General features: G+C 38.2%; 2 protein-coding genes across 6 annotated transcripts in view; both read left to right on the forward strand.

Annotated features, from left to right (window-relative positions):
• RABGAP1L (RAB GTPase activating protein 1 like) overlaps positions 1 to 17,342 on the forward strand; it is a 531,206-nt gene that overhangs the window by 186,570 nt on the left and 327,294 nt on the right. The gene's annotated exons all lie outside the window — the stretch shown is intronic.
• Positions 1,187 to 8,786, forward strand: GPR52 (G protein-coupled receptor 52). Its single transcript, XM_038413522.2, has one exon. The coding sequence runs from the start codon at positions 5,971 to 5,973 to the stop codon at positions 7,054 to 7,056; it is 1,086 nt and encodes a 361-aa protein (XP_038269450.1). The 5' UTR covers positions 1,187 to 5,970; the 3' UTR covers positions 7,057 to 8,786.

The raw sequence follows: 17,342 nt of genomic DNA on the forward strand, positions 1-17,342 counted from the left end.
CTAATGTAATGCTGATTTAAAAAAAAAAAAAAGACTCCAGAGGTGATCTTGGCAATTACAGGCTTTTAAGCCTAATTTCAGTACCAGGCAAATTAGTTGAAACTGTAGTAAAGAACAAAATTATCTCTCACACAGATTAATAAGATATGTTGGGGAGAGAAGAGTCAACATGGCTTTTGCAAAGGAAAATCATGGCTCACCAATCAATTAGAATTCATTGAGGGTGTCAACAAGCATGTAGAAAAGGATGATTGAGTGCATATAGTATACTTGTACTTTCAGAAAGCCTTTGACAGAGTCCCTCACCAAAGGCTCTTAAGCAAACTAAGCAATCATGGGATAAGACGGAAGGTCCTCTCATGAATTAAAAGACAGAAAACAAAGGGTAGGAATAAATTATCAGTTTTCACTATGGACAAAAGTAAAGAGTGGTGCCCCCAAGGATCTGTACTAGGACCAGTACTGTTCAACATATTCATAAATAATCTGAAAAAAGGGGTGAATGCTGAGGTGTCAAAATCAGCAGACGATACAAAATTACTCAGATAGTTAAATCCAAAGCTGACTGTGAAGAGTTATAAGGGATCTCACTAAACTGGGTGAGTGGGTGACGGAATAGTAGATGAAATTCAGTGTTAAGTGTAAAGTAATGCACATTGAAAAATAATCCAACTATACATACAATATGGTGGGGTCTAAATTAACTGTTACAACTCAAGAAAGAGATGTTGGAGTTGTTGTGGAAAGTTCTCTGAAAACATCCACTCTGTGCAGCGGTAGTCAAAAAAAGCTAACAATTATTGGGAAAAGGATAGATCATAAAACAGAAAATATGATAATGCCGTTTTATAAATCCATGTGATGCCCACATCTTGAACGCTGCATTCAGCTCTGGTCATTCCCTCTCAAAAAAGATAGATTAGAATTGGAAAAGGTGCAGAGAAGGGCAAGGAAAAGGATTAGGACATGGAACAGCTTCCGTGTGAAGAGAGATTAAATAGACTGGGACTGTTCAGCTTGGAAAAGACGACTAAGGTGGGGGGGGGGAATAGGAGAGAGGTCTATATAATCATGAGTGGTGTGGAGAAAATGAATAGGGAAGTGTTATTTACCCCATCTTTTAACACAGGAACTAGGGGTCACCCAATGAAATTAGTAGGCAGCAGATTGAAAACAAACAAGAAAACATACTTCTTCACACAACTCACAGTCAACCTGTGGAACTTGTTGCCAGGCATTGTTGTGAGGGACAAAAGTATAACTGGATTAATAAAACAATTAGATAAGTTCATGAAGGACAGGTTCATCAACGGCTATTAACCACTATTGTCAGGCCTGCAGTCCTATGCTCTGAGTGTTCCTAAACCTCTAACTACCAGAAGCTGGGACTGGACAAAAGGGGGTGAATTACTCGATAATTGCTAAGCTTAAGATTTTGTCTCATTTATTTTTAGTAAAAGTCAGAGACGGGTTGCAGGCAATAAACAAAAATTTGAGGGAGCCTGTGACCTGTCTGTGACTTTTACTAAAAATAACTGGGAAGAGGGCAAATGGGGGAAGAGGAAGGAATGACAACTGGAGCCCTATGCGGGGGGGACTGACAGCCTGAGACCCACCACCACAGTGAGGTGTAAAGCCTAGCTGAAGTCACGGGGGTGAGGAGGCGGTGCACGCAGCCCCAGCTCCGGCCTAGCTATGGGGGGCTGGTAGGGGAGCATACGGCTCTGGCCCCAGCTGCAGCCACTGACAGCTGAAGCCAAAGAAATCACGGAGGTCTGATAAAGTTACAGAATCTGTGACTTCCATGACCTCCATGACTAAATTGTATCCTTAATAATTGCCCTGTTCTGTTCATTCCCTTTGAAGCATCTGGCAACCAGCTACTCTCAGAATATTGAGCTAGATGGACCAGTGGTCTTACTCAGTCGCTATTATTATTTAGAAATCAGAAAGTTTCAAAACTATTGTCATGTAAACTTTATTTTTTTTTAAATTTACCTTTTTATGATTCTCTTAATGCTACGTTTAACTGCTGCTAAATTTGAAGTGTCTGGTTTTCAGTGTTTTAAAAAGTGTAGAAGAGCTCTTCACTTTTAGCCTGGATCATGGGTAGAGTCCAGCAGAAGGAAGGGAGGAGTAGGGATGTCTCATCCACTTTTCCTCTCCCAAGCTTTCTCCTCACCCCATCACTGGCTGCAAACAAGTGGGAAAGGAGAGGAGTCAAAATTCCTTTCCTTTGCTCCTCTTGTGGTGCAGCTAGGTGTTACTCAGAGCTGAGCCTAAAGGCTCAATCTAGTTCTAACACATTTTGTTGCTGCAATTTACAATAGTAAGTGATTGGAATATCTTTTATATTGAACTAAAATACTGCTTTATATTTCTCTTAAATCCCTTGTCTGGAGGAATACAGTATCACTGCTATACCAATGTATTTCATAGTTATGTTGCTTCAGTTCAGTATGCAGTTCCAATTTCTAGTGATTTGTCATTCAGCCTTGAAAATTTGCTCCAGGCTGAATGTGAAATACAAGGTGTTAACCCAGAAGTAACTTTTGCCAGATTTGGTCTGTGGTTTGATGTAGCAGAATTACAAGAATTAGTAATTAGATACTTTATTCTATTTTATTCACTCTCTAAAACCAAACCTGTGACAAATGTATTTTGCCGGCCCTTAATTAAATTGGGCTGTGCTGTATTGTATGATTGGGTATTTTCTGAATATACTGAATGTTTCAATTTTGTGTTAAAAATGTGTCTAGTGTGAATGTAATCATTTTACTTTATGCTCATTTTGTATCATGGAATGACTAAACACATATATTTAACAGATCCATAACCAGAAGATGAATAATATCATGAATATGTATTGGTATTACATAAATCAGTTAATTGAGTTTAAAAAATCTGTGAACTTTAACTCTACAATGATCTATTACATTGTCTCAGACTCACCTACTGAAAGAAAATTATTCTGACCCAAAATCTTTTTTTAATAACTTGCTAAGTATACAGTTAGTCATTTTGAATTACTTTAGGGACATATTTTAAGTTATCCCTTTAAAATCCATTGGTAACGCCCCTCTTTTTTTTTTTTTACATTAAGCTAAAACAAATAATTGGTTAATGTTAAATCACTTAAACATTTAGAAGCAATGGATGTTAGATTCATTCCTAACAAATACTGTGAGAATAACTTTCTCAACATTGTATTTAAGTATTGCAGTAGATAATGTTGTATACTCCATAAATATACTGTGCTGATATACTCTTCATATCTAGATGTAATAGAGCAAATTAATTAGGTAGTTTCAGCCTTAATTTTAAATGTCTTTGCATTTGGGTATTTATTTTGGATCTTAAATGTTGCTTAAATGTATTTTTTATGATTCTGTAGTTACGTTAACCTAACTACATTTGTCTTGTATAAATAGTTCAGCAATTTGAATTGATAAGAGGGTAGAAGCTGATTTTAAACTCTTACGGATCAAAAAAGAGCATATTTTTTTATTTTAAAACAATCAGTTTGACTTTATGAAGGTTAGCACTTATTTGTTTAATAATTAATAGGTCTTTCCTGCCAATAAGAATTAGATTACTGCTGACTTGCTTTAACTGGTGATTGTTATAGTAATATTATGGTAGTTTCTATGTGGTATGCAATGGTTTTTTGCTAATCTGTAGGATATAACTCTATGGAAGTACTAGAAGGGAAGCCTCTTTCAGAAGTTTCCAAATGCCATTAATATATTATGGGGAAATGGTCAGTTCCATTGTCTTAATTTGTCATTCTTATTTGCCTCTTGCTGTGTAAGCCTGCATTGTGCCTGGCAACTGTTACCTAGTGACAATTTCAGCTGCTTTAGCCATTGGCTGTGCTGTTGATTGGGGCAGAAGGACCGAGTCACCTTTCTGATAGTGAGTTCTTCTGCATCAGCTAAGGATAAAGAGGAGCAGCAGGCTCAGGTGCAAGCAATAATTTTGAGAGAGAATGTGAGAAATAGTGACAGCATTCTTGTAACTGCCTCCCAGTAAATAGGACTTCTGTATCAAGCAGTTCACCGTAGCAGTTGATAAGAATGAACGTAGGTGAGAAACATTGGTTTATTGCTGTAGCAAGAGCATTTTTTTAAAAAGTAGTAATTTTGTAACAGATTGTTACTTATAGACAGAGAGAATGAACAAATGACAAGTGTATTGGGGATGTTATAAAATCAAAAAGAACCTTCTGTACAGCATGATGGTGCACGTTGGAAAATTAACTTCAAAAGAATGCTTTCTATCAAACTACTGCATCAGAAGTGGAGAAAATGCTTCTTTTCTAGTGAATGAAATTCTTTCAGAAGGAGCAGCCAAGACTATCAAAAGCACCAGTGAGATGTCGGTACTTTTAAAGGGACGTTAAACAAATGCTAAAATAATATCTAAATGACCTTGGAAATCTTTTTATTTGGATTGATTCATTCTTGTCTGCCTCTTCCTAATCTCAGGAATTCTAGGATTAAAGATATTTTCAGTATTTCTGGGTTTTTTTAAAAACAAGACTGTGTATATTTAGTAACCTAGCTAATGGTCCTTGCACTAATCAAGCAGTTACTCAAAAATGAATACAGAAGAGGCTTTCTTTAACATATGGCTGCTCCATAACTGCAAATACAATTAACAGGTAATGTCCAGCTATTAGAAGATCTGGTTTTTAAAGCAGAGATTTATCATGCTAATCATCTAATAAAAACCGAAAGTCTGTGGCAGCCTAGAAGCTGAAGCTGAATGACAGAATATTGGAGTAAACAATGGCAGCTTTTCTAGTCTGATCAGCATTTCATTAGCTTCACAGCAGAATGCAGATGGAAGTTTCTGTTCTTGTTGTATGGAGCTTGTGAAAGGATTCAGGTGTTGCCACAAAGGTGAGAAATATCATGGATATACCTATGAACTTCACTGTACTGATCCATTGTAGCAGATATTTTCTGAAGAAAATTATTTTTGATTATCACTGCTGAAATGAAATGCAAGAAGGATTTATTTTGTCTGTGAGGACCTTGGATTGTGCTGCTGACATAGATAGTTGGAGTGGACCGTAACTGTTTAAAAGAGTTTTGAATACTGACGTAAAGCTCCAAAATTTATTCTTACATTTTTGATTTTTAAGTGAGTACACATGATCTTCCTCATTGTACAGGTTGATGTATGTTTTCTTTCCTGGGAGTCAGAGGACAAACCTGGCTTTCCCCATACCCTTCTCCCTCCAAATAAAATTCATTATTCATACACAAACTGTGGTGAGTCTGTTGGAATTAACCTGGACAGAAATGTTTTCCTTTCCTCTCTAATGAATAGGATAGATGAAGCAAAGATCTCCTGAACGGAGCCAAAAGACACAGCACGATACGGTGAACTTTTCCTTGGTTTTCTAGACATTCTGTGATTTAATTATTTAAATGAACATAAAACATTAATTCATTTCTAAAGATTGCTGATTCAGGAAACCTGTTGTATTGAGACGTTTCTCTCTTTTTTTATTATTTGTATTTTTCTAGCTAATTCCAAAGAAACTGCCTTTCTCAGGAAAAAAACAATCACAGAATTTTTTTTTGAGGCAGTTGACTTCTTCCTGTCCTCCCCCTTCCTTTTTTTTTTTTTTTTTGGTTTTTATTTTCATCTTCCACAAATACAGTAAAAAGAACCTGTTTTCTTTAGAAGTGCCTTGTGTTTGATAAAGATGGAGAGCACTGGAGGAAATCGGTCAGTGGCCTTTTTGGCTTTTTTTTCTTTCCTCAAAGCTAAGGTGTGTCAGAGCGTTGCATTGATGCTGAAGGGGCATCAACAGCTATGAGACTGTAATCTCCCTGATAGAAGCACTGGCCGTGTCTACAAAGAGAGATGATGAGACTCTGAGGCAGAGTTTAGCTGATGTTGGGCAGGTCACCTGCTCACTGTAGCTCTGATTGCAGTGTTCCCTAATCCCAAACCATGAACCACTCCAGATGGACTGAATGGAGCACTCTGAACATGAGCAGTAGCATTGTGAATGTGTCTGAGCATCTCTCCTGTCCGCTAGGATTTGGTCACTACAATGCAGTCGACATCTGCATCCTTGAGACGGTCATTATTGTTTTGCTAACATTTTTAATTATTGCTGGTAATTTAACTGTAATATTTGTCTTTCACTGTGCTCCGCTCTTACATCATTATACCACCAGCTGTTTTATTCAGACTATGGCCTATGCTGATCTTTTTGTTGGAATTAGCTGCCTGGTTCCTACATTATCATTGCTTCACTACTCTACAGGTGTCCATGAGTCCTTGACTTGTCAGGTTTTTGGATACATCATCTCTGTGCTGAAGAGTGTCTCCATGGCATGTCTTGCTTGCATCAGTGTCGACCGCTATCTTGCTATTACAAAACCTCTCTCCTATAATCAACTGGTCACGCCTTGTCGCTTGAGAATCTGTATCATTTTGATTTGGATATACTCTTGTCTGATCTTCTTACCTTCCTTTTTTGGTTGGGGAAAACCTGGTTACCATGGTGATATTTTTGAATGGTGTGCTACCTCCTGGCTCACCAATGCCTATTTTACTGGCTTTATTGTGTGTTTACTGTATGCTCCAGCTGCTTTGGTAATCTGCTTCACATATTTCCACATCTTCAAAATTTGCCGGCAGCACACCAAAGAGATAAATGACAGGAGAGCTCGTTTTCCTAGCCATGAAGTGGATGCTGCTGGAGAGACTGGGCACAGCCCTGACCGCCGCTATGCCATGGTTTTATTTCGGATAACCAGTGTGTTTTACGTGCTTTGGCTCCCCTATATCATATACTTTCTGCTGGAGAGTTCTAGGGTGCTGGAAAATCCAGCACTTTCCTTCTTAACAACATGGCTTGCTATAAGCAATAGTTTCTGCAACTGTGTGATATATAGCCTCTCCAACAGTGTTTTCAGGCTGGGACTCCGGAGACTGTCAGAGACAATATGTTCATCTTGTATGTGTTTAAAAGACAGGGATGTACGGGACCCCAAACCTAGAAAACGGGCTAATTCCTGCTCCATTTAAAGAAAACTGGGACAACTAATGAAATGCAATCTGACATTGGGTTTGGATAGCATTTGATACATCTGGAAATTTGCCACAACAGAAATATTTATTTGAATAGTTCCTAGGACATGAGATGGGGTTTGCAAGTGATTCGTAATAAAGGAAAAGGTTGCTATGAAAGGGCACTGAAAGGGTACACAAATTATAATGAATATGGGTCTTGTGAAATTGTGTGGTGGTATGACAGAAATTTAACAGAAGATGAAAGAAATCAATATCTCATATCTTCCGCAGGGCATGAAATAACTGGCACTTCAAAGCAGGCTCCCCCTTGAGATAAATTAGTGACCTATTAATTTTTTTTCCTTTTAGAGAAATTGTCATATATAGTATTATATATGTGGCAGGATATACAGTAGCTTCTAGCATTAAAATATACTTTTTTAAACACAGTGAATGGTTCTCCATAAATGATATCGACAGAGGATGCATAATAAATGTTGCAATTTAACAATCAGCTGCACATAGTCTTTGCTTGTGTCTTGTACTATTTTCAGTTGTACAAATATCCACTAAACCTTTTCCCTCCCCTTCTTCCCCCCAAACCCCATACAAATTAAAGAAACTGATGGGTACACTTTTTGGATAAAATTAAAGATTTGTTTTTTGCATTTCTCATGCAGCTTCCACAAAGCCTGCTTCTTCTCCTCACCCCCCATTTCCATTTTTTCATGCCCTGCACCTTGGGTTCCGTTATTCAGAAGTGACTTAGTTAATGAAGGAGCCTGTCAGATAAAATTAATTTCAAATAACTTCTTCCTTCAGAAAATTCTGTCTATTTTTACTAGTTGGATGTTTGCATTCATCATATTCTAATGACTTTTACAAACTTTGTTCTCTGGATCCTGCTAAATTAGCACATAGTACTCATGTGGTGTCCTTTAGGATGTATTAAAGCTTTTCCTTTAGCAATTACACAAATAATCCTAATGCAAATATGATAACCACACACAGCAGTGTAACATCACTGCTCAGTGCATTTAAAAATTTTTTTAATGGAAAATAACTTTTCTGTGGGGTCTGAATAGCTGACTGTTGTAGCTGCCAATCCTTTGTGTGAACCTAGCTTGCACATATTGTATTTTTTTAAAAAAGAAAATGTAAAGTATGTGATCTGTGCCTAATATTTTCATAGCATATGGAGTAGGTCAATTTTAAGTCTACAGGATTTTAAAAAAGAATTACTTGCTCTAAGAGAAATACTTTTGTGCAGTTATTAAATAGGTATTTATTAGAAGAGGAGGTGGAGAGACAATTTAGTATAAAATACAGAGAAGAGCCTCAGTATTGCCTTTTGTAATGAACTGCCTTTCAGGTTCACCGCTTAAATAAAATACTTTGCAAGGGCACTACATGTATAATGAATTGCCTAGGGTTCAGATATAGTATGAGAGGTAGTGAGACATTTTAAATATTAGTTTTAACCCAAGGTGCCATTTTCTCAGATGGTGGTTTTTGTTTTTTAAAAAGGCCTAACTATTGCTACTCTTAAAGGCTGCGCTATAGTTTCTGATTTTACCCAAATGCATATAATGAAATTGTGCCTATGACTTTTCATAACGGAAGTCAACCCTATTTGCACACCAATGGTTTGACTACAGTAGTCTCTTTAAAAAAAAAAAAAAAAAGTATGCATTGTTTTATTGAGGTGGTTCTGAACTCCTGTACATTTTTAAAAGTGTAAGAAAGATAGAAAAAATAAAAAGAATAAAGTAGTATTATGTATATCAAAACCACACTTGGCTTTAGTTCCCTGATGTTGTTCTGTGTTCTCTGAAAGTCCAAATGGGTGACAACTAAGGAATTAGAATTAAAAAAAAAAAAAAAACCTTTAATTTTTGGGGTTTTTGCTTTCCCTACATCATGCGACTGTGTCATTGTTTCTAATATTGTGTATTGCTGAGCCAGGTTTAAGTGCCCCTTGGAACTTTCCTCTAGTCTAGCTAAGCTTATTTGGTGTTGATAATTACCCCATGTTAATACTCCAGATAGAATTTGAGAGGAATTCCTTGGTACCATTGTCTTTACCCCATATATCTCATAGTTGTTCCTTTCTAGACAGATGAACCTATTCCTTCCCTTCTGAAGACAATGGGTGAAATTTTTATAAGTGCTTAAGTGGTTTAGTGTGATATTTAATGAGTTTTAGGCATTTTGGTGCCTATGTGTCATTGAAAGAGAGGGAGAGATTTAGGCTCCTAAGTATCCAGGGTGTGTAAAAAATTATTTAAAAATAAATCAAAATAAGAGTTTGTTTAAATTATTTTTTCTTTTTAAAAACAAACCTTTTTAAAATGGCCTATGTTAAGGCCTAAATTTATTATAATCTATTAAAATAGTTTAAATACATGAAAGAAAAATGCTGCTTTAATGAGCCCTCCTCAAATTTTAATGAGTTAATGGGTTCAGCTTTTTTTATGGTACAGAGAATCAGGGGGAAAACATCTCTAACTTTTGCAGTCAGTTAAGCTTTATAAATGTCACAATACCATATTCAGTATCTATATTATTTTTAATCTTTGCACTTGAGTGAATGCTAGTATTTACATTTACTTTCAGTTCTGCTGAGCAAAAAAGCTTTTGTCTTAATTACTTTTGTTTTCAATTAAGCCAGCAGATGAAGAGAAAATATTTTCTTCATTTGGACTAATTGATTCAAAAGGGAGAAACCAACCAGGAGTTGAAAAAATAGGAAAGCATGTTTTCATTCAATCTCTGAATAAAAACCAGGTGTGAGAGAGAATTAAATCTATTAAGTCTAAAAGTTGAAGGACAAGGGGGCAGGTATTCAAAAGTATTTAGGTTCCTAAATATGCAGATAGGCTTCTAGTGGGATTTTGAAAAGTACCTAATCAGGGAAAAGTACCTAACCCATCAGCACTGTTGGCCCCCAGATACCTTTTTTATTTCCTGGTCACCATAGGCCAGATTTACAATCTGACAATTCACTAACTACAGTTTATACTTCCTTTGTTCAATAAATCCATTAGTCCTAAATGCAAAACTAGTTGATAAACTTATGTATTCAGCACATTTAAGGTAGCTTTATTTTATTGGTAAACAATTTTTAAATGTTTTTCTTGTGCATTTTTAAATTCAATTCCGGTTGCCATCCAAATGTAAGTCAACATAAATCCGGAATAAAAAAAATTAATGATCTAGTAAATAAAAAATGTATCATTAACCATTTTCTAACAATAAAAAGGGAATAATTAAGAATATGAATAAATGTATGTTAAACTATACAATTGTTTAAGTGTGTATAAATACAGGGTATTCTCCTGTTAGCAAAAAGTACCACGTTTAGTGTAAACGTTATATTTACTTGCAAATCAATATGTTTTAATGGTTTTACCAACTAATGAGAACAAACCTTTCTTTAGGAAAATGGCTAAAGTATAAATGCAAAACAGGGTTAAAATAAATTATTTCTTGCTGATGTAAATAATGATTAAAATTGGTGATTTAAATCAATCCACCTTGTAAATGCCTGAATCATTTTTGAAAATGGGATTAAGACCTTCTGAAAATTTAACCCAGTGGATACTTCATAGATATTTCCAACTGTTCCGTAGTGCATGGAATCAAGCTTTGGTCTTCACGCTGCAGCTAGTTTTGCTAAACTCTACATGGTGATTCTTCCATCTTTTTGGGGAAGTGATGGGAGGATGAAGTAACAATATGCCAGTCTCTAATGAAATAAGCTAATTTTTTAAAGTGAGGAGGGAGAAAACTAAAAACCTGTGACCAAAGTCTCAGGTTACTAGTTTTGGTATGCACCACAGTGGTTCAAGTCTTAAAGGTGACTTGAAAAGGGGCTTTGCCTCTTCGTTCTTATTTACTGACAGTGTAATATTAAGATAGCTCAAAAGGGTTTGATTTCTAAAATAAATGAATGTTTTGGGGGGTTTTTAACCTTTCAAATATCAACCTTCCTTAGGGGACCCAAAGATGTGGTTAGGGAGACTTTACAGCACCTACTTGAAGGGAAAGGGTGAATGTGTAGCAAAAGAGCTTTTCTTCCAACTCTTTGTCTGAGTTCAATAACTGCTAAGAAAAACAAACAAGAATTCAGTTTGAGTAAAAATCACTCCCTCTGAATTGAATAGATGTTACTTGTTTGGTATTTGTGACATGATAAACAAGCTATATCTTGAGTCATCTGTAAAATCTGTTAAGTGAAACATGATAGACAAAACCTGAATGTATAATATAAATAAATAGGAAAAAAATTCGGTAATAAAATCACAGACTAACCTCTTTTCCTTGGTAGGTTACCTGTAATTGTGTGTGGTGGTATTAAGCAACTTAACAAACCTCTTAAATCACTGCTTTGGCTCAAAATGCTTTCTATTATTTTTAACATCTTTTTGATTTTCTCTAAATCTATTTTTTATGAGGTGTTGTAACTGAAAAAGTGCCTGATCCATGGGACAACTATATAAGGGCTTGCAGGACTGGCATTAAAAAAAAAGGTTTTTCTTCAGATTTACTACTACTTTTTTAACTAGTTTGCCTATCATTTAATATCATTTGAGTATGCAAAAATGTGTGCTAGCAATGTGACTCTTGCATTTGAGGCTTTGGGTTTTTTATTATGATGCTTATCCAGCCCTTTATAATTATTTCCATGGGTGAGTAGCCTGCATATGCTCTGTGAGCCTCTAGGGTATCACAGCTACAATAAAGCTGCTTTTATTTCAGAGAATTTCCTCTAGCTGATTTCATCTTTTTATAGCTGCCTAATCCTACTCCATTCTCAGAAGCAGACTTGGATCCCTCCCAGCCTAAGTATTCTATATAAAAGTAGAGGTAGGGGATGCCCTGAACCTGGTCAGCATATCCCAGATATGCAGGATATGGCAGCAAAGAAATAAATGAAAAAGCTCATTTAACTGTGTTTCCTGGCTTGTCCCACTTATGTCACCCAAAGCAGCTTCATAACGCCATGCTCTTCAGTTGGATACACTTCCCCTTTATACTCTTCTCTGACCTTCCTGGTCAACCCAATCAACAACCCCTATGTGTCACCTACTGAAGTTTATGGAATCCAGAAAGCTGCATAATGTCTCTTCTAAACAGGGTCACATGATCTATATGTGCTATTGTTTTCTTGAGATTAGAATGAAATCTTTATAGAAGAGAAAACATATTGAAGGTCTGCTTGTTTTCTGGAAGGACAGTTTCCAGTTATGCAATTGGAATTCCACTGCAGCAGTGACAAGGTGGGGAAAACCAAATTACATACTGCATAATTTTTAACTGGTAAAAGGTTTTTAATTGACCCTGTACATACGGATGACTAACTGTGGGTATTTTTTTAAATAAGGTAATAAGAGTTAACAGTTGATCAGCAAGTTACAGAAATGTCTTAAAGTTGAACAAATCTTTTACTTTTCAAAAATATTAGTTTAACCAATTTTTACTATAGCACCACAGATGTGCATGGTAGTTTATAGACCTAGGGAATAATTCACTTCTGCTGGCAGCGCCCTCGCTGCAAGCCAGCTTTGTGCAAATAACAGTGGAGAGGAAAGTTCTTTTGCATATGAAGCTAGTCTTCCGTCATATAGGGACGCAAAACTTGGCCATACTGAACTTCTGTTTAGAGAGCTGGCTGGAAGTCTGTTACCTGGCAGTTAGAATTCTGAGATGGTGCTCTACCCTAGAGATGCTACAGCAGAGTGTATATCAGGTGGTTTGCCTTTGCTTCTTGTCCAACAGGCAGAATCTGTGATACTTATCTCCTCATCTCTCTTCTCAGCCTTTGGAGATATCAGCTGTGGGAAAGATTCTCCAAAGGCCAGTTGCAGGAGGGGTAGGTCAGAACGCCTTCTGAATACACCCATGTCCCCGCTCAATGGGAGATCACTTCGTTTCCTTCTTTCTGGTCCCTGCTTTCTCTTTCTTGTAACAGTTGCATGAGTTTACTGCAGCCTTAGGTTGTAGGAACCTCTGTGTTGGAGTGGAGTCGGGAGGGGTGGATATTCTGAATGCTGGATGGGAGAAAGGCATTCATTTGCTTATGTAGGTCCTGGAGATGAGGCTGTTGTGGCGATACTACCTCACCCACCATCTCTTGGAATATGTCAGACTGATTGCTGAAATTTTTAACTCGTGAGTTAACCAGTACTGTATGTCCATTACTGCTACGTGCCAGAATATTGGTCAAAATCTGGCCTGTAAAGCAAGCATGGCTACCTATACTTTTTATTTATTTTTAAGTTTGCTCTTATGAAGAAGGGCTTCTCTAATAAAGGAATTCTCTATAAGCTTTGCATAAAGGTTTTTCTTTTCCTTAGCATGCATTGGAGGATTCCACAGGAGGCTTAACTCCTTTTGATGGACAAAAGGAAGTACAAAAGAAAAGGAGTATTTGTGGCACATAAGAGACTAACAAATTTATTTGAGCAAAAGCTTTCATGAGCTACAGCTCTCTTCATCGGATGCATTCAGTGGAAAATACATTGGGGAGATCTATATACATAGAGAACATGAAAAAATGGGTGTTACCATACACACTGTAACAAGAGAAATCACTTAAGGTGAGCTATTACCAGCAGGGAAAAACCTTTTGTAATGATAATCAAGGTGGGCCATTTCCAGCAGTTGACAAGAATGTCTGAGGAACAGTGGTGGTGGGGGAGGAATAAACATGGGGATATAGTTTTACTTTGTGTAATGACCCATCCACTCCCAGTCTCTATTCAAGCCTAAGTTAATTGTATCCAGTTTGCAAATTAATTCCAATTCAGCAGTCTCTCGTTAGTCTGTTTTTGAAGTTTTTTTGTTGAAGAATTGCCACTTTTAGGTCTGTAATCGAGTGACCAGAGAGATTGAAGTGTTTTCCGACTGGTTTTTGAATGTTATAATTCTTGACGTCTGATTTGTGTCCGTTTATGCTTTTACATAGAGACTGTCCAGTTTGACCAATGTACATGGCAGAGGGGCATTGCTGGCACATGATGGCATATATCACATTGGTAGATGCGCAGGTGAAGGAGCCTCTGATAGTGTGGCTGATGTGATTAGGCCCTATGATGGTGTCCCCTGAATAGATATGTGGACACAGTTGGCAATGGGCTTTGTTGCAAGGATAGGTTCCTGGGTTAGTGGTTCTGTTGTGTGGTGTGTTGCTGGTGAGTATTTGCTTCAGGTTCGGGGGCTGTCAGTAAGCAAGGACTGGCCTGTCTCCCAAGATCTGTGAGAGCGATGGGTCGTCCTTCAGGATAGGTTGTAGATCATTGATGATGCGTTGGAGAGGTTTTAGTTGCGGGCTGAAGGTGATGGCTAGTGGTGTTCCGTTATTTTCTTTGTTGGGCCTGTCTGTAGTAGGTGACTTCTGGGTACTCTTCTGACTCTGTCAATCTGTTTCTTCACTTCAGCAGGTGGGTATTGTAGTTGTAAGAATAATCAGCAGCAACCACACACCTCAGACGTTCTTGTCAACTGGTAGAAATGGCCCACCTTGATTATCACTACAAAAGGTTTTTCCCCGCCGCTCTCCTGCTGGTAATAGCTCACCTTAAGTGATCACCCTCCTTACAGTGTGTATGGTAACACCCATTGTTTCATGTTCTCTATGTATATAAATCTCCCCACTGTATTTTCCACTGAATGCATCCGATGAAGTGAGCTGTAGCTCACGAAAGCTTATACTCAAATAAATTGGTTAGTGTCTAAGGTGCCACAAGTACTCATTTCTTTTTTCTTATTTGAAGATCTTCCATGTTTGCTGAAAAAGCTCAAATGCCATTATGTGGCAGAACCGTGGGAAGAATGACATACTGTGTTGTATGCCCTAATGGCTACTGTGCTATAGTTTTTGTACTAAGTCTATGCTCTCCCCATCCCCACCCCCAAAAGAAGGTGGTTTTTTTCCCTTTGTGGATCTAATATTTTTGATTTTTGGCTGTACAGCGTCTATTAAAGATGATTTTAAAATTGTATTTGCTATTCTGTTTCCGCAAATATTTTTAATGTCCATTGATATTTCCCTATTGAATATCGTTCATCATTTTTAGATTTTACTCTCAGCAAAATCTAATTAGAATAGGATATATAGCCTCTCCAACAGTGTTTTCAGGCTGGGACACTATTAGAATAGTAGACAAGCAAATAAAAGTGTATGGTGAGTTTTTTATTATGCTAGTAAGTTTCCAAGGGCCTTGCCATACCCCAGGATCCATGCCGCCATCCACAGTTGGAATGTCTGTCCATGGTCCTATAGCTGTTGCAGAATGCTTGGCAATGTGATTCCACTGGAGTTGATCTGCCAAGGAGAAGTGCCAGTGGCACATGGAGCCAAAGATGTTGTGGAGACACAACTTCCATGAAGATGGCCAGGGCCTTCTGAAGATATATGAAGTTTGTTATCTTATCCTTGGGAGATGGGGCAGTATTTCCAGAAGTATTGCTTAAAGATGGCATTTCGTTTATTAATGGGTGCATAAATCATAAACTGTGTGCAGCCAAAGTACAGGCAGCATGTTTTTATTTCACTTTTTATGTTGACAAAAAGGTTCCTTAAATGAAAAATATTTTGATTCAGTTTTTTATTTACTTTGTAAATTCTATGGACTATCCAGCTATTAACATCATTTTGATGATTAAGGGTCAGTCCGTGCACTCAGATTTGAGCCTCAGAGGGGAGAAAAGAGTGGAAGATTCTCTGAAATCAATAATGATTCTGAGGCCTGGTCCAATCCTGCACCCTGTACCCATCCACACAACGAAGCCATTTTTTCGCCATAAAGGATTCTTAAAATGAATTTCTGTACTCCCCCCAGTGAGGGGATTAGTGCTGAAATCGACATCGTCATTTCGAATTAGGGTTAGTGTGGATGCAATTCGAAGGTATTGGCCTCCGGGAGCTATCCCACAGTGCACCATTGTGACTGCTCTGGACAGCACTATGAACTCGGATGCACTGGCCAGGTCTACAGGTAAAGCCTAAGGAACTTTTGAATCTCATTTCCTGTTTGACCAGGCGAGCTCATCAGCGCAGGTGACCATGCAGTCCCAGAATCAAAAAAGAGCTCCAGCATGGACCGAACGGGAGATACTGGATCTGATCGCTGTATGGGGAGAGGAATCCGTGCTATCAGAATTACGTTCTAAAAGATAAAATGCCAAAACATTTCAAAAAATCTTAGGGGCCATGAGGGACAGAGGCTACATCAGGGACGCAACACAGTGCCGTGTGAAACTTAAGGAGCTCAGACAAGCATACCAGAAAACTCAAGAATCAAACAGATGCTCCAGAACAGAGCCCCAGACATGCTGCTTCTACGCTGAGTTGCATGCAATTCTACGGGGGGCCGCCATCACTACCCCACCCCTGACCATGGACTCTGATGATGGGGTACTCTCTGCCATGCCTGAGGATTTTGCAGATGGGGAAGATGAGGAGGAGCTTGGGGAGAGCATACAGCACACCGTTGTCCCCGACAGCCAGGATCTTTTTATCACCCTGACTGAAATACCCTCCCAACCCAACAAAGCCGGAGAAGGGACCTCTGGTGAGTGTACCTTTTTAAAATATAATACATGTTATAAAAACAAGCGTTTTTTAATGATTAAGTAGCTCTGAGGACTTGGGATGCATTCGTGGCCAGTAGTGTTACTGGAAAAGTCTGTTAACGTGTCTGGGGATGGAGTGGAAATCCTCCAGTGACATCTCCATGAAGCTGCCTGGAGATACTCTAAAAGCCTTTGCAGAAGGTTTCTGGGGAGAGCAGCCTTATTCAGTCCTCCATAATAGGACACTTTACCACGCCATGCTAGTAGTAAGTAATCTGGTATCATTGCATGACAAAGCCTGGCAGCGTATGGTCCCGGTGTTTGCTGGCATTCAAGCAACATCCGTTCTTTATCTCTCTGTGTTATCCTCAGGAGAGTGATATCGTTCCTGGTAATGTGGTTGAAATAGGGGAATTTAATTAAGGGGATATTCAGAGGTGGCCGTTCATACTGGGCTGTTTGCCTGTGGCTGAAAAGAAATCCTCCCCACAGTTAGCCACACGGTGCGGGAAGGAGGTGGGGGAGAGACGGGGGAGGGTAGGAGCATTGGCGCTGAGCTGTTTGCATTTGGCTAGCAGAGATCTTCCCTGATACCAGTCAGGCAGTGCGGAGAGGGGGTAAAGCGATCATCCCAGAGAATTGGATGAGGGGAGGGGATTAGTTTGGTTTCTGCTGCTGCATGTTAACAGGAAAACTACAGCACTAAATGGCCAACTCAATGG

The sequence above is a fragment of the Dermochelys coriacea genome, chromosome 8, assembly GCF_009764565.3.
Source record: "Dermochelys coriacea isolate rDerCor1 chromosome 8, rDerCor1.pri.v4, whole genome shotgun sequence".
Lineage (NCBI taxonomy): Eukaryota > Metazoa > Chordata > Testudines > Dermochelyidae > Dermochelys > Dermochelys coriacea.

Coding starts and splice junctions, on each gene's coding strand:
- GPR52 (XM_038413522.2), top strand. CDS start 5,971: ATGAACCACTCCAGATGGACTGAATGGAGCACTCTGAACATGAGCAGT.